Source organism: Trachypithecus francoisi, unplaced genomic scaffold (genome assembly GCF_009764315.1).
Source record: "Trachypithecus francoisi isolate TF-2019V2 unplaced genomic scaffold, Tfra_2.0 Lachesis_group6, whole genome shotgun sequence".
Lineage (NCBI taxonomy): Eukaryota > Metazoa > Chordata > Mammalia > Primates > Cercopithecidae > Trachypithecus > Trachypithecus francoisi.
The window spans coordinates 63,881,946-63,900,447 of NW_022681471.1; the positions used below are offsets into that span (position 1 = coordinate 63,881,946).

At 36.8% G+C, this 18,502-nt stretch overlaps 1 protein-coding gene across 1 annotated transcript; it reads right to left on the bottom strand.

The window, feature by feature from the left end:
• Positions 1-1,986: 1,986 nt before the first annotated feature.
• On the bottom strand, positions 1,987-11,304 carry LPAR4 (lysophosphatidic acid receptor 4). Its single transcript, XM_033201011.1, has 5 exons — positions 10,992-11,304; positions 8,815-8,864; positions 8,241-8,307; positions 7,724-7,825; positions 1,987-4,258 (listed from the first exon to the last, which is right to left on the bottom strand). The coding sequence occupies exon 5, from the start codon at positions 4,178-4,180 to the stop codon at positions 3,068-3,070; it is 1,113 nt and encodes a 370-aa protein (XP_033056902.1). The 5' UTR covers positions 4,181-4,258; positions 7,724-7,825; positions 8,241-8,307; positions 8,815-8,864; positions 10,992-11,304; the 3' UTR covers positions 1,987-3,067.
• Between the last annotated feature and the right edge of the window lie 7,198 nt (positions 11,305-18,502).

The window sequence follows — 18,502 nt, forward strand, 5'->3', positions numbered from 1 at the left end:
AGAGTTCCCAGTTGTCCTAGAATATTTTGTTGAATCCTAGAAATTAAAATCCAAAGTCAACTTGGCTAACAACCCTAAATAAATCAAATCCAAATTAGAAAAATCAGGAAAAGAGGTCATTAGTCTTTTATCTTGATCCCTGAAAAGTTACCCAGGAATTTGCCATTTGCCAATTTCGCATTCGTCTTCAGATAGCCTCAGAAATGAATTATTGAAATTAATTTAAGAGCAAATATATTCCAATAATTCATTTTTGAAAAGATGGAGGGAAGATAAAGGAGATATGCCTTTGGGTGGCCAAAAATAAAGGAAGTTGAATAATTGATTAAAGTATAACTGCTAGATAATTCAAATATATTTTATTATATTTAACAACATTTAAAATCCAAGTTGCAATTATAGCCATAAAATTGCTTTTCCTTTCGATGTAACATAGTCACTTTTATATTTAGTTATACTTTACATTTTCTTGGTTACATTGTTAATGTGACAAGTTTTATTATTAGCAATTTATATTAACTATAAAAATGGAAATTTAAAAAGTGAAATATAAAAAAATTAAAACTAAACATGGAAATTACACAACAAGAAACATTTAATAATATATTTTATTTCAACTTAGTTAATATCCCATTAAATGGTTTGGTGTCATAATCATAAAATTTTATAATGTTAAGAAGCAGGGCACAAACAAATGTTCACATATATTTTATACTTACAAGAAATGGAAAAACATGAATACTGAAAGAAACAAAAGATTATTCATGCTTTTATTACTGATTTCATCCTAACATATAATCTAACAACTGACCTTATCTTAACCTAATTGTATTTAACTGAACCTAATGCCTTATGTATTCCATCTATAGCCTCTTTTCATAAAACTATATAATGCATAATTACTTTTAGGACTTTCACTGGGAAAAAGTAATGTCAGTTTTAAGAATTTATTTTTACTATTGTTTTAGCATTTTTTCACTTCATTCCTAACCCAGACACAGATTTTACAGTTTTTAAAGTTACATTATGCTCACACATTTTTACTTAAAAATCTCAGTATTTTTAAGTCTGCATATCATCAGAAAGAAAAACAAGTTAATGAGTTTTTAAAATTTGCTTATTGTTTTAGAAGTTTTACTTTTTTGTTATTGTTCTGTGCTTTATAAATGTTTAACCACTTTCTGGCACAAGTTCAGCAACCTACAGGATACATTTTTCCTGGAAGTTTTATTTTAAATTCTTAGCATTTTTAAATTGTCATGTTATCCAATATTTTAAAAATTGATTAATGCACATTTTAAAAGATTTTTGTTGTTTTTCAGGGTGTAACATTTAATTTTGTTTTTTGTTGTTGCTGCTGCTGTGTATGTGTGTATGTGAGGGTTTATTTCCACTGCTCCTGACTTGAGCAAAAATGTAGCATCTTTCAAGCTCAGAAGTTATATTTACAAGTTTTAATATTCTTAAATATCCACTTTAGTTTAAAAAATAGTAAGAGTTTTAAAGATTTTTGTTGTTTAAGTAACTATAAAAAGTTTTATTTTTTATAGATTTTAAAATACTGTTTTTAATTGCTTTTAAACTGGGTGCCAGTTTAGCAGCTTCTTAGTTGCATTTTGATCCAAAGCATCATATGAATGTTATAGTGTTTTGTAACTTTTTCAGTTGCTCAGAAAATGCAAGTTCTAAGTTTTGTTTGTGCTCGTTTTGTTTGTTTTATAGCAGTTTGATTTTTGACCTTTTTTTCCCACAATTTGCTCCTAACCATGAGATGAATTTAGCCACTTTGTAGCTGCATTGTGCTTCAAAATTTTATGCAAATGACATAGTATTTTTAAATTACAGAACCTCAACAAATGGTAATGGAAGTGTTACAAATTATTTTTGTGTTTTTTTTTAATTTTTGTTTTTCTTGGGGTTCTGTAGTTTTTTTGTTCTGGTTTGGTTTAGTTTATGTGCTTTTTTTTTTTTTTTTTTTTTTTTCAATTGCTTCCAATCTAGGGGCACAAATTCAGCAGTTCCTGGCTATATTATACTCCAAAATTCAATAAGAAAGAATAAGTATTTTCAGGTTATATATCTCTACTCCTCCCTCCAAAATGATTGATTCAGGTTTTAATAAATGTTTTTGCTTTATAGTTCGATTATTTGTATTACTTTATTTTTTTCAATTTGCTCCTGACCTGGGCACAAATGCAGCCCCTTTCTGGCTGTGCTGTGCTCCAAAGTATAATAGGGAGGATAAGATTTTATGGAACCTAGTTTCCCAAAATGAAGATAACATGACTTTTTAAGAAAAAAAGTTGATGTTGCTCCAATTTTTTATTGACATTTTATTGTTTTAAGTAATTTTCCAGCTTTTACCTGCCAGACACATATTTAGCAGCTTTCTGGCTTTGAAGTTTGACATGAAATTTTTAATGTGATGTAAAAACCACGAACTTTTTAAAACTCACACTGCTGGTGATTATAATTGTGTAAATCTCGTTAATTTTCTCTTTCTTCCCACCCACATACATGCCAACACAATTTATTCTCTGTTTTCAAAATGCACATAACATATTTTACAGGTGATAAAAATTTGACACATTTCTTATTAATAATGTTAGGCTAAAATATTCTTGTGCTAAAATAAACTCAATGACAATTCAAAAGAGAAACAAACTAGCATATATCAGTAGTAACACATTTTTAAAAAATCCCTGAATTTGTTCTATATTTATAGGTCTAACCTAATTACCAAATATCACTGGAAAGGAAATACCTTTTTGAAAGTTTCAAAGTCATCTCTATATTATCAAATGCCACTAGCCACCTGGATAGTGTGATACAATGAAATTCCAACCAAGCAGGAGAGTTTGGCAATCCATCTTGGTTGTTGTAATTAGACCTGACCTATAATTACTGAACAAAACAGCAATAAAAACTGCACAGTATAACTTCAAACAAATGTATCTGACTGGATTTGGTGCATTGTTCTCAGTATCATTAGCTTCAAATCTTTAGTTTATAGCATAGGAAAAATTATAGGAGAAACCATATCTGGACCTGAACACAGTTCTCATACCTAAAAGGTGGATTCTAGCATTAATTCACCACCATTATTTGTTGTTTGATCACTCACTTCCTCTTGAATAGCTGGTAGGGAAGGCTTTGTGGTCAAAGGTGTTTCAGTCTTAAACAGGGACTCCATTCTGATGTGGGTATTGATGTAGAAGGACTTCTGAAAGGACTCAAGGGTGAAGTAATAGATGAAAGGGTCAAAACAACAGTTCAGAGTTGCAAGGCACAAGGTGATTGGGTACATGATTTTTGCAAACCTTTCCAAAAAGCAATTAGTAATAGCTTGGGAGCGCACCAGCGCATACAGGAAGAGGACAGAGTTGTAGGGTACAAAGCATACCACGAAGACTGCCATATGTACTGTGATCATTTTCAGAACTTTTTTCTTATTGGTACCAATTTGAGACAGAGTAGCAGGCTTGCGAAGAGTTCTCAACACCACAGAAGAACAAGAGACATTCAATATCAGAGGAATGATAAACCCAACAACTTCAATAAATATTGTGATCTTGGATAAATAAGTCTTCCAGACACGTTTGGAGAAGCCTTCAAAGCAGGTGGTGGTTGCATTGTTGACATTAGTGGTGGAAAACAAAGAGGCTGAAATACCGCCACTGAGGACTAGGATCCAGACACCAGCACACACAATGGCAGAATTCCTCCTAGTCCTAATAGTACGAGATCGGAAGGGATAGACAATGGCCAGGAAACGATCCACACTAATACAGGTGAGAAAGAGCATGCTGCCATAGATGTTGGTAAGGAATGCAGTTCCAGAGATCTTGCAGAGGGTGTCACCAAAAGGCCAGTGGCGGTTGAAGTTGTAAAATATTTTAAAAGGTAGGGTACAGACAAAAAGCAAATCAGAGAGGGCTAGATTGGTGATAAAAATAGCAGTCTCACTTCTCATTTTCATGCGGAAACAGAAGACGAACAGAGAGACACTGTTGGTTATCAGACCCAAGATGAATACAACACTGTAGACAGCACCATTCAGATTATATTTGAAGGAATCATCAACAATGCAAGTATTATTGGCAGTAGCATTGCCCAACCTGGGTCTGAGGCTTGAATTTGAATCTTGGAATTGAAAGTCAATGAATCTTCTGTCACCCATGGACTTTTTTTCAGGAGGCCTGCTGGCTGCAGGGGTTCACCACTCTGACACTAGGGATCGGTAGGAAATATTTTCCTCCTATGAGAGACAAGATGGAACAAATAATCAAATTTGCCTTCCATATATGATTTCTGTGTAATAAGATATTCTGTCCATCCAGATTGGAAAAAAACATGCACATTCCATTTGGTTTGACAAGTATTTTTTGAACATCTATCATATATTTAAAGGTACTACAAGAGTATGTTGTAGGAGCAGGAAAGCTCACACTCAATACAGTAAGTGCAATACTATAGCATTGCAATGAATGTGAGGAAGGTGTGGGTCAATCAAGAGTCCAAAAATATAAAACTGATAGTTAAAACAGAATTTATGGGACTGCAAAACCTCTAACATTAAAGTCAGGCTTTATTCACTATGATCAGCTTGAACTTATCTTCTACAATAAGTACTGCCAGTACAATTATTTTATTTGGAAAATGCTTTTATAATAGAAGCCTTTTCCCTTCCGCCCAGAGTCCCTCCAGTCTTCCCACTAGTGATCCTTTTACGCAGCATGATTCTAGCTCACTGGCTGTATATTATTTTGTGATTCTCAAGTTGATATATTTCAAATAGATCTCCCCAGTTTTCCATTCAGAATTTTTATGATTTTAATCATTTTATTTTTTATTTGCATTATGTTTAACTGACAAATCCCAATTGTACTACATTTATGTAGTACAAGGCGATGTTTTAATATATGTATACTACATGAGGTGATTATGTCAAGCTAATTAACATATCCATCCCCTCACTTCAGTTTTATGTTCGCGGGAACATATACATTATACTTACAGCAAGCAGCCTGCAAATGCCTGGCACTTCCGCCCTGCTGCTCTGAGTAATCAAACTTTGTGGGAGAGAAAGGACAGACAAGAAAGCATTACATTCTCAATCCTGAAGAGAGGGCATGGGAAAACTGCCACTATGGCCCTATTCATAGCTCCCGTTGCTTGAATACACAACCACCTTTGCCGTCTAGAAGTGAGGGTGTGGTGCTGCGACTTAACACAGCATTAGAAGCAAGGAGTTCTATTTCTGACTCAGACACTGGTTCAGTCTGTAACTTGGCTATACTCTCTCTCTCTTCCTTTTATAAACTTTACCTCTAAGCCTCACAGCTAAAGCTAGGAAGACTCAATAGGGCTTGTGAATTGCTTTATGAGCTGGCCAGTATTTGGCTCTACCTAACCACAGAGAAACATTATATAAGTTTGTTTCCTTCTCCTTTCCTGAAACAACTGTAACTTTATATTTCTGTCTTTTTTGGTACCCTGAAGTTCATATTAGGAACACATTCTTCTAGTGTCATGCATACTGTGTACCTCAGAAAGCACCCCCTTGAGTTTCAGCCTTAACTACATAATTTACTCAAACAGGACAATCCAGAGTGTGCCCTCAAGGTAATATCTCCCATACAGGTATGATTAAAAAACCAAAAGGCATTTGGCTTTTGAGATGATTCTGAAGAAGAATCAATATTAGCCTCTCTTCTTACTGGCTTCCTTTCTTTTGACTAAAAGAAACAGTGTTTCTATCTATTAGATCCTCCTAAATAGCCAACATATTGTGCACCAAATGGAGACAAAGGACCAACACTTGAGCTTCAGATGAGATGAAGAAGGAAAAATATATGCTGATGCAGTTAATTACATTTTCCACTGCAAGAAGCATTAAACTACTGTCTTCTGCAAACCTCTGCTGCCAATTATTCTGACAATTAATCACCTAAGGGTGTCAGAGAGTGTTGGATAGCTGCATTTTTATTGACAATGGACAGGAAGCAGGTACCTTAGAGGTTGACCAGAAAGAAATCTGACCCTCAACTTTAACTTCGATCTACACACGGAGCTAACTCAGGGTGGCCACAATTGTTTCCTCTTTAAAAAAAAAAAAAATTCTAATGATAGTAAAATACAGGTAAACCATGTTTGAGGTCCTTAAGGCTCCTGTAAGAAGTAAAGTTAGCCTTTTGGCCCTATAAGGATGAATAACCAAATCACTTTACTTCATGAAATGCTAAACTTTCAGATGATACATTGAAAACAAAGCTCCAATTTCTGGCATAAATATTCCTAGTACCCTAGAAAAGCTGACTTGCTTTTCATCCCTACAGAGGACAGTCCAGATCTCAGGAAGACCAGGCCTTGAAGGCAGAGTATACTAAAATTATTTTTGCTTTGCTCCACTTTTAATAAGAGCAGGCCAGGTCAGAGTGCTTCTGATCCCCAGAGCATTTCCTTGTTCTACTCTGGTCAAAGTTTATAAAAGTTGACACAATAGTTTTCAGAGGAAGATGAAATCTATTGTATTCTTATCTATAGATACTTAGCTGTGAAGCAGATTTAAAAATACACAAATGTTGTGAAAATACAGCTCAAAACAATCCTGCTGGAGCAATAGGGAATATGTTCAGACTGTTGCTTCTCAAATCAGTGGTTTTTAACAGATAAGACTCCTTAAGGAAATTTTCTCAGTCAAGTCACAGGCATAGTTCACAATCATGCAGGTTTTGTATCAGTGTTCCCATGCATTGGTTGATGCTTCGTAATAGTTTTTAAAACAAAACCTAGCTTTATGGCATTCCATATGGAGGGAACCATAGATAAATGTTTCACTCAAGAATGGAGTTAGAAAATTGATCTATATCAACCTCCTTTATTTTTGATGCAAGAAATATCCTTTTAAAAGTGACTTATCTACATCTAATCTGGTTTTCACTAAGATTATTAAGGCTGCTTTGTCCCTCCATTTTATTTGAGGAAAACAGGAAACTGATATGGGCCTCAATTTGATAAAATCCTATTCTCAGTGATTAACTTGATATTTTTTTCTTTTCATCAAAAAAGAAAAAAAATACTTCAGTCTCTCATTAACACTTCACTTGATAACACAGTCCAATCTTTGGGAAATAATGTAGTCTGGTGCTCAACATGATGGGGCCAAAGATTGCATCAGCCCTACTAAAGTAGAATTTTCCATAGTACTTAGTTACAGAGTAAGACAACTACAGGTAAATTGCTCAACCTAATATTATAAAATTGTCTTGAGCCTTGAGACTCAATATCTCATCCCAGCAGAAGCCTCAGATCTTTTGGGACAATTTTTGGTGTTCCCAAAATAACTCATTTCCAATTTCTGTAAGGGTCATATATGCCGGCCAGGATTTTGACATTATTTCATATATTTGAACAGGCAAATCAGTTATCAATTTGGACAACAATTCATGTGATATACTTGGACACTGAACCTGGTAATAGCAATAAAAAGAGTCTCCCATATCTAAAGGTAAATCCCAGTGGCAGAGAGGGTTTGAGCTAAAGAATCAATATTCATCTACACCAAAATTGCCTGGATTACAACAAATTACAATTCCTCCATCCATTCTGGATCTTCGGATGATACAATCTTTAATAAGTTGGAACTATTTGTTACAACAAAGGTAGAAGAATTAAATTAGGAATTTATAGAGAAAGTTATTATCAGGAGGGTAGGACTCACCACATTAGTTCGAACCAAATCCTGTTACCAATTTTATCTAAGACTGGAATAACCAATGAGCTTCCTGGAGGCACTGTAGTTAGAGATGTCCTCCAATGGGTGCTGTGAAATAGAAATAGTAATAATAGTGTGCCATAAAGAGAGCTGATAGCTTTTCAATAAAATGTATATTTTCATAAAATGATCTTATAAAAGATCATAAGATAGAAAAAGCATTATATGATATAAACCAGAGTAAATGAGACCCAATAAATTTTAAAATGGTATTTACATGCATTGGATTTCATTATTACAGAATTGCAGATAACAATGTATTTTCCAACCTGTCACTGCTGTGCTATATTTTATTAGTAGTACTGACTAAACTCTAATGCATAAAATCCATATGTGGTAACCTATAATCATAAAGATAATGAGTGACAAAAGACATAAAAATACTTCCCTCCACTTCCATAAGATAATGTGTTACATTAAAATCACCAAAACAAAGGAGACTTTTGTTTTGGCGTGAACTAACGTTGGTTTTTTTTTTTTTTTTTCTTCTTCTTCCTTCCTTGGCAACAACTGTTACCATTGGGCAGGTCCTTCATAAGGGAAGAGGAAAGATGACTGGAACAACAGGTGGAGACTCCACTGTCTTGTTTTTACCTATACCCCATACAATTTCTCTCTCCACTGAACTACAGTGATATGATCAAGGCTTCGATTACTGAGTATTAGCACACTGACTGACAATCACTGCACCTTTACCAGGATGTCCCAGGCCTACCCAATATAGCATGTCTGTAACATCTCCAATTCAAACTCTGCACAAAATATTTGTATAGATCCAGAAATACTCTGCAATGGAATTCTTACAAGTAGCAACTGCATTTAGAATTTACCCATTACAGTGCTTCCACCTGTAAGTAGAATCATCCCCTAGCTCCAAACTTACACTATTGTTACATCTCATCCTTTTCTAACCAGAGGTAGACTAAAACAAAGCAAACTGCTAAATAGTATTATGACTTTCCTGAAATGATTTTTCTACAATCTAAAAAACCAAAATAAATAAAATGATTAGATAATTTAGGATATATTGAGATCACCTTAATATTAAGGAGAGTTGGTTTTCACACTCCACCAGAAATCTGTATTCCTGGAATGAAATGAATATTATTTTATTGGTTTATTGTAAAGGAAGATAGAAGCATTAACATTATTTTATGCCTTTCACAGTTGATAAAGATTATACAGAAAACTTTTTATTCAAAATCCAATCAAATTAGGAAGTTCAAATACCCAGAAGTTTTTATAACTGATATTAATTAAATGTAGACACATCCAGCCCTATCACGAGCACTGTGAGAGCAAGTCACAGTCCATTTCTGAGTCTCAGTTTCTCTTCTCCTTTAATCTTCGGTTTTGACTGTCAGAAAAGCAACTTTCAACGAGTGCCATGCTGGTGGCCTTATTGGCTGTTCTTTTCCATCATTTATTTTCACCTGCTTACATTGGCCACTGTAAAACATTTTTTATTTCCTCAAAGTCTACAAGCAAGGAGGGTCATTAATTTTTGTTAGACTTAATGAAATGATTACTAGATTTATTTGAATATTAGAAATAAATAGTATTAATTAATACCGGAAGCTAAGAATCACAGAGAAAGATGCCACTAATATCCTAAAGTCTTCCAAATTGCCTTATTTTCCTCATCCTCTGTCCTTGTGCTCATTTCGGCAGGCATATCAACTCTAATTGTTAGGTCTCAACCCCTCAACCCTTCCCACCTGTTTCCTGGTCACTTCACCCCTCAGAATATGAGGTTATCAGCATACTTCAGGACATAACCATGTAGAATCATTAGATCATTTACCCTTTGCATTGTTCTCATAACTGATTATTTATCCACTTAAAGTAAAGGTGGATTCCCAGTGGTAGGTAACCTTTTATCAGGCTCCCAATTTTCAGTACTAATATTCGCAAACACATTACAGGTTTTGTTCTTCCCTCATCAAGAAGGCAAAGGGCAGACTATATATCATGACCACATACACAGACAAAAGGTAACTACACAATTAGGCGCTGAACAAACCACAGCAAGGGCAACAATTCTCACTGCATTTTCCCACAAAGGCAATTGAATAGATCAAGCTTTAGCTAAGGTTGGCCTGAATGTTTCTGTGAGGCATCTTCCTGGTTTTCCCTTTAACTTGCAGAGCACATTCTGAAAGACTGGCCTGATTGTTCCAATAAGGCTTTCATTCCCATCTCTGATTGGCAGGAGATGCTTTAGAATGTAGATGCCATCAAGTTTATCAGGTGAACTCATCCTTCTTGGCAAGAATGCAACTTTTCATCTGTGACAAGGCAAAGGGTTTTATAATCTATGTTGATGGGATACGATGTTTGGAATTTTGTTCTGAAAAATAAATGTGTTGCAAAGCCATTGGATAATCTGGGTCTCAGGTTATTATTATTGTCTTCATGTTGGTCAAGATAAATAAAGATGTATAATTTTGTAAGGTAGCAAACTGAATAACCCCACCAAGCTCTGAAATGTTCTAACCTTTGAATTTGTCTGGTCTTTTCCACACTGAAATAATGATAAATTACATTGCTGAATTTCATTTTAAAAAGTAACTGAAATACAGTATTTATCAACTCAGTAAGACCTTTTACTGAAAATATTTAAAATTTACAAGAAGAGAGTTTAAAGATGACATATTGATGCATTTGTATGGCAAACAGCAATTAATTTCACATATAATAGCAAATGAAGTTTATGACAGAGTTTTTCATTCAAACGTGATTCTTCCTTTATGGGTAAGTTCATGAATTATTCAATATAGCAAATGTCACATTCTCCATAAATCAATTAAGCACCAAAGGTATGTCATGTATAGTTTTACTAGAAGAAACCTCATCATAATACAAGCCACGTTAGCTCACAATAAATTGTAAACCAAAGAAATACAAAGCTAGCCAACATACTTTCTAAATTGTTCTACACTGTGATTTTAAATTAGCTCTTTAGAACAACTGTGTTTACATGAAACAGCAGCCTGAAAATCCTGTATCTCTTCCACGGAAACAATATTATTGCCAAAACAATGGAAATTCTCGTTTTTTACCATTCAACACGAAGATCCTTGTTCAGTACTTCAGAGTTGAAGTCTAACTTCTTTCCTTACACTCTCAAAGCATCAGTGTTTCCACTGTAGTTTGCTATGCTATCCCCCACCCCCAAACGCCAAAATCAAATCTTTCTCAAAGAGAAACTTACCCCAAGAAAGAGTGTGCTAGATGAGAGAATGTGCTGATGCCTGTAGATAATTAACTAATAAACATGTAAATGGGCACCTCGCCCTTTGGAAGTGCATATTTTTATCCATTTTTTTTTTTTTTTTAACAGGGAAAGGTTAGCCCAGCCTAAAGTAGCAGACTCTGGGCTGCCGCAGCTTCTTACTGCAAACCGCTCATTCTGAAAATGTGAGCTTATTTACATTTATCTCTTTCCCCTTTGTTAACGACTCCCTCTCTTGAATGCTGTAGCCCGCATGCCTTTAGCAAACAGGACACAAAAAGGCCTGAAGTCCGAGCTGGAGCCGAGGGCCAGGGGAACTCTTGGGGGTCTCAATAGGAAATGCTTTTCATTGGCTAAGAAGGCATTATTAGGAGTCTAGATCCCGCCCAATCCCCTGTGCTCCATCGTTCCCTTAGTCACCAGTCACTGGACTGAATAAGTTTTTCCTTAAAGAGCATTGCCCAGGAAAAGCAGTTTCACAGTCAAGAATTAATGGCTTAAGTGCCACTTGACAATATAAAAAGTGTCTTTCCTGACCAATTAATCCACAGAGAAAGCCTGTGTGCCTGTCGTTGCTGCAGGACTGCAGAGGAGGAGACAAAATTTCAGACAAGGAGGAGTGTTTCAGTTACGCATACCATATTCACTCCTACTGTTTAAAATAATTACAACAACAATATTGATAATAATAAGTAGGGGCAAGGAAAAGGCAAAAATGAAAGGTACCGTAAATATATTCCTATCACACTGTGAAAAATTCAATCTCACACCATCACAAAACTATGAAGTAAAATTTAATACTATACTCACTTAAGCCAGGTAAGTGCCCCCAGATAGAGATGTACTAGGGTCCCAGAGCTCTGACATCCATCTTCCAAGGACTAGGGAGTGTTCTGTGGCAAAAGGAGGGTCTATACTTTTTAAATAACTGCCTCACAGTAAGTCTAATTACCATGAAAATTTCAGAGGTTTGCTAAAATACAAAATAAATAGCACAGATGCAATCTATTTATAATAGAGAGTTATCTGCAATTGTATACCTCCTCCCACCTCCCCCATGGCAAGTTTTTCTTTTCTAATTTTCTACAGGTTTACTGCCTTGGTCACTCACATTTCTTTCCCTCCCCCCGCCCCCCGCCCTATATTTGTCTTTCCCTCTCTCTCCTTCATCTGATTCTGTGGCAGAAACCTACTCATCCATCTGTAAATTCATTGTTGGCCCTTCCCCTCTGCCAGCCCACCCCTGCAAGCTTTCTCTACTCTATCTCCACCCACTGCAAACACCACCACAGCAGCCCCTCCCCCTCCTCTGGAATGAAATTCTCTGTCCAGGGATAAGGTGCTTTCTTTCTCTTGGCAGAGCAGAGCCCCTGGAGTCTTGGGGGATCCTCTATTTGCTTCAAAACTTCGGTTTGTGTAATTAAGCTGCCTCCCAAGTAGGGCATGTTTCAAGCTTGTTTATTCTCCCTATTTCTTCAGCTCTATTGTGGCTCTTCTCACTATCAGTGGAGGCCAGTAAACAAGTTAGTGTGAAGCTGACACTAGCCTTATTACGTGTGACTGGCTCTAAAAAAGCACTTTCTCTGTTGCTTCCTCTCCTCCATCCCACCCCCAATCTCTGTTCTTTTTATTCCCCTCTCTGCTTATCTCAAATATGCCTATTTCTGTCAGTTGCTGACATTGTCTGTATCTTTATAAATGGTCTTTTACCAACTCTCATCCTAGACCGCTACTTGGTGCATTTGTCAGTCCACAAGCAAAAGATACAGTCTCTGCCCTGCGGTACACCGGAGTCTAGGTAAGGACACAAAGACATATGAAAAAAGTGGGATACCAAAGGTAAATTTTGAAAAAAAAAATATCAAGGCGGTATATGGAGATTGAGCTCTGTAATAGATCAGAGGATGGAGATGAAGTCCCATGGATAGGGCCAGGAGGGTTTCCTAGAAGAAGTGGGATTTGTGCTACATTTTGATGGATGATTCAGTATTAAATAAACCAAAAATGGAAGGGGATATCTTTCTAGGTGGGAAGAGCAAAGTGATCAAATGCAGAAGATATAAAGAGAGAGTAGGTGAGAGGGAGACCAGTTTGTAAAGAGAAAATAAGGGTAAGGAGAAAAGCCTTTGAGAGGAGTCCTTTGTTGTAACAACTCAATGCACTATAGTGATTGAAGAGTTAACCTACAGTCATGATCACTGTCTGTCTATATGATCAGCTCACTACCTTTCTCCTATTCAAATTAATACTCATCAGTCTTCCAATTCTTCTGTCTTCATTTCTCCCTCAAGGACACAAGTACTTTACTGATTAATCTCAGCAATGTAGCAGATCTTTTACAATGTCACTGGGTCACATGGTCTTTTAGCATCAGTCTTCCTCCCTTCTTCTGAGTTTCAGCCTCATTGATCCTCTTTCAGTCCCTAGAATGAGATAGGATCCCTCATGCCATGGATATTTCTAAGTGCTATTTCTTCTGCCTGGAACACTCTCCTCCCTCTCTAATTTTCCTTTCACTAGTTTGATTCTTATTCTTCCTTCAAATCCTATCCAATAATCATGCCTTCAGGGAACCCTTAACCCTTCGTTTAGGTCATATCCACATACTATATGTCCTATAGCATCATGGACCTTTCATGTATTGCACTTTTTACTGGTATAATTTTACATACTGCTGTGTAATTTGTTTGTGTGGCAATTTTATTAACATTGATCTCTCCCAACTGTAAACTCCAAGATGATAGGATTAATATCTGTTTAATCCAAAATGGATAGTGGTGTTTGCAAAAATTATTCTCCCTGACCTTCCGTTTTACCTAACCAAAGCAACAACTAGACTTTTTTACCTATCAGCTGAAAATATGTATCATTTTGCCCCTTTTTATACAAATTTACACCAAGATATTATTTTAGGCCAAAGAATACACACGGATAAAGAAAAAAATCCCATTAACAATAAAGTACTAAGACTTATTCGCTATCATCCCCTTTTTCCTTTAACTCACTTATTGCTGCAAACCTTATAGTTTTGCTTGCTCTAACATTTGTAAGTTGGAAGGGGGAAAACAAAAGTCTTCCAGGGCTTTCTCCAATCAGCCAGTTTATATCTGTAAAACTTAACTCAAAATGTCCTTTAGAAAAAAGACACTCATTGAGTTGTTGATGTCTATGCTACTGGGGGAGGAAATGAATACGCAGCTTAAAAAGTGCATTCAGAACTCTCTGGAGAAATATGCATTTCATTTTTTTTTATCTGTTTGAAAAGGAAGTAACTGAAATATGACTAACTTCCAACTGGAAATTTACACATTTGATTAAGAACAGCCAGATGCTTGGGACCTTCACACTTCAAACCCAAATCAATTTTTCTTTCTGCCAACAATATCAAAGGACTGGGTGAAATCACTCATAGTACAAGTAGTGCAGCACTATGCCAGGTTCCCTAGAAACAGTATAAATGTAACCAAAAGATTTTAACCATGACTGTATCGTTCCAGCTAACAGTTTTGGTAACTCTGATGGTCTTTAAGTGAACAGAGTACCTGGACCATGTTCTAGGAAAGGGAGCCAGTTAATTACTAACTTTGCATTAATTAGTGGACGTCTTTTTTTTTCTGAGACAGGGTCTCATTCTGTTGCCCAGGCTGGAGTGCAGTGGTGCAATATCTGCTCACTGCAACCTCTAATTAGCAGATATATTGAAGTCTTCCAGGAAACAAAGAAAGGCAAAATCCTGGATCCTGTAGCCATTTCTTTTTTTATACAATCTTCTTTTGCTTCAGTGGAGAAAAGGATCACAAGGCCAGGTTTCCAATCAACTCATTTAGGACACTACCTCTGAAAGGGCATAAAATTTATTTTCAAGCAAATTCCCTAGAAGAATTTTAGCTCATCCTTCACACTGAAATACCTTTACTTCCTAGTGTTTTTTCAAACAACTGAGCTTTCCTGCTCACTAACTGAACCAGCTTAGAAAACAAGTTTCCATTACTAGAAGGGAGTTGGTAGTTATAGAAAATGAACATTTCTCAGGAGGCTGAGGCAGGAGAATGGCGTGAACCCGGGAGGCAGAGCTTGCAGTGAGCCGAGATCGCACCACTGCACTCCTGCCTGGCGCCAGAGCGAGACTCCATCTCAAAAAAAAAAAAAAAAAAAAAAAAAGAAAATGAACATTTCAACCAAAGAACTTTGGGAAAAGCCCAGGAACTTTGCATGTTTGGTATAGGTTAGAAAAATCTCAAGGTAACAATAATAGGACTGTAAAAAACATTTAATCAGCATTATTATACGTCAGGTAATATTCTAAGTCCTTTTTTTTTTTTTTTTTATTATACTTTAAGTTCTAGGGTACATGTGCATGACGTTATATCACGTATAACTCCCCAATGCAATCCCTCCCTCCTGCCCCCTCCCCATGATAGGCCCCAGTGTGTGATGTTCCCCTTCCCGAGTCCAAGTGATCTCATTGTTCAGTTCCCACCTATGAGTGAGAACATGCGGTGTTTGGTTTTCTGTTCTTGTGATAGTTTGCTAAGAATGATGGTTTCCAGCTGCATCCATCCCTACAAAGGACGCAAACTCATCCTTTTTTATGGCTGCATAGTATTCTGGTGTATAGTGCCACATTTTCGTTTTTTTTTTTTTTTTTTCTTTTTTTTTTTTTTTTTTAATTATACTTTAAGTTCTAGGGTACATGTGCATGACGTTTATATCATGTATAACTCCCCAATGCAAACCCTCCCTCCTCCCCCCTCCCCATGATAGGCCCCAGTGTGTGATGTTCCCCTTCCCGAGTCCAAGTGATCTCATTGTTCAGTTCCCACCTATGAGTGAGAACATGCGGTGTTTGGTTTTCTCTTCTTGTGATAGTTTGCTAAGAATGATGGTTTCCAGCTGCATCCATGTCCCTACAAAGGATGCAAACTCATCCTTTTTTATGGCTGCATAGTATTCCATGGTGTATATGTGCCACATTTTCTTAATCCAGTCTGTCACAGATGGACATTTGGGTTGATTCCAAGTCTTTGCTATTGTGAATAGTGCCGCAATAAACATACGTGTGCATGTGTCTTTGTAGTAGAGTAATTATAATCCTTTGGTATATACCCAGTAGTGGGATGGCTGGGTCATATGGTACATCTAGTTCTAGATCTTTGAGGAATCGCCATACTGTTTTCCATAATGGTTGAACTAGTTTACAACCCCACCAACAGTGTAAAAGTGTTCCTATTTCTCCACATCCTCTCCAACACCTGTTGTTTCCTGACTTCTTAATGATTGCCATTCTAACTGGTGTGAGATGGTATCTCATTGTGGTTTTGATTTGCATTTCTCTGATGGCCAGTGATGATGAGCATTTTTTCATGTGTCTGTTGGCTGTATGGATGTCTTCTTTTGAGAAATGTCTGTTCATATCCTTTCCCCACTTTGTGATGGGGTTGTTTGTTTTTTTCTTGTATATTTGTTTGAGTTCTTTGTAGATTCTGGATATTAGCCCTTTGTCAGATGAGTAGGTTGCAAAAATTTTTTCCCATTCTGTAGGTTGCCTGTTCACTCTGATGGAGTTTCTTTTTTTTTTTTTTTTTTTTTTTTTTTTTTTTTTTTTTAGGCGGAGTCTCGCTCTGTCTCCCGGACTGGAGTGCAGTGGCCGGATCTCAGCTCACTGCAAGCTCCGCCTCCCGGTTTACGCCATTCTCCTGCCTCAGCCTCCGAGTAGCTGGACTACAGGCGCCCGCCGCCTCGCCCGGCTAGTTTTTTTTTTGTATTTTTAGTAGAACGGGTTTTCACCGTGTTCGCCAGGATGGCTCGATCTCCTGACCTCGTGATCCGCCCGTCTCGGCCTCCCAAAGTGCTGGATTACAGGCTTGAGCCACCGCGCCCGGCCGATGGTAGTTTCTTTAGCTGTGCAAAAGCTCTTTAGTTTAATGAGATCCCATGTGTCAATTTTGGCTTTTGCTGCCATTGCTTTTGGTGTTTTAGACATGAAGTCCTTGCCCATGCCTATGTCCTGAATGGTACTACCTAGATTTTCTTCTAGGGTTTTTATGGTATTAGGTCTAACATTTAAGTCTTTAATCCATCTTGAATTAATTTTTGTATAAGGGGTAAGGAAAGGATCCAGTTTGAGCTTTCTACTTATGGCTAGCCAATTTTCCCAGCACCATTTATTAAATAGGGAATCCTTTCCCCATTTCTTGTTTTTGTCAGGTTTGTCAAAGATCAGATGGCTGTAGATGTGTGGTATTATTTCTGAGGGCTCTGTTCTGTTCCATTGGTCTATATCTCTGTTGTGGTACCAGTACCATGCTGTTTTGGTTACTGTAGCCTTGTAGTATAGTTTGAAGTCAGGTAGCGTGACGCCTCCAGCTTTGTCCTTTTGACTTAGGATTGTCTTGGCAATGCGGGCTCTTTTTTGGTTCCATATGAACTTTAAAGCCGTTTTTTTTCCAATTCTGTGAAGAAAGTCATTGTAGCTTGATGGGGATGGCATTGAATCTATAAATCACCTTGGGCAGTATGGCCATTTTCACGATATTGATTCTTCCTATCCATGAGCATGGTATGTTCTTCCATTTGTTTGTGTCCTCTTTGATTTCACTGAGCAGTGGTTTGTAGTTCTCCTTGAAGAGGTCCTTTACATCCCCTGTAAGCTGGATTCCTAGGTATTTAATTCTCTTGAAGCAATTGTGAATGGAAGTTGATTCCTGATTTGGCTCTCTGCTTGTCTGTTACTGGTATATAAGAATGCTTGTGATTTTTGCACATTAATTTTGTATCCTGAGACTTTGCTGAAGTTGCTTATCAGCTTAAGGAGATTTTGGGCTGAGACAATGGGGTTTTCTAAATATACAATCATGTCATCTGCAAACAGGGACAATTTGACTTCTTCTTTTCCTAACTGGATACCCTTGATTTCTTTCTCTGCCTGATTGCCCTAGCCAGAACTTCCAACACTATGTTGAATAGGAGTGGTGAGAGAGGGCATCCCTGTCTTGTGCCAGTTTTCAAAGCGAATTTTTCCAGTTTTTGCCCATTCAGTATGATATTAGCTGTGGTTTTGTCATAAATAGCTCTATTATTTTGAGGTACGTTCCATCAATACCAAATTTATTGAGCGTTTTTAGCATAAAGGGCTGTTGAATTTTGTCAAAAGCCTTTTCTGCATCTATTGAGATAATTATGTGGTTCTTGTCTTTGGTTCTGTTTATATGGTGGATTACGTTTATTGATTTGCGAATGTTGAACCAGCCTTGCATCCCAGGGATGAAGCCCACTTGATCATGGTGGATAAGCTTTTTGATGTGCTGCTGAATCCGTTTGCCAGTATTTTATTGAGGATTTTTGCATCGATGTTCATCAGGGATATTGGTCTAAAATCTCTTTTTTTTGTTGTGTCTCTGCCAGGCTTTGGTATCAGGATGATGTTGGCCTCATAAAAAGAGTTAGGGAGGATTCCCTCTTTTTCTATTGATTGAAATAGTTTCAGAAGG

Excerpts from the sequence above, each read along its gene's own strand:
- LPAR4 (XM_033201011.1), bottom strand. The coding sequence starts at position 4,180 with ATGGGTGACAGAAGATTCATTGACTTTCAATTCCAAGATTCAAATTCA.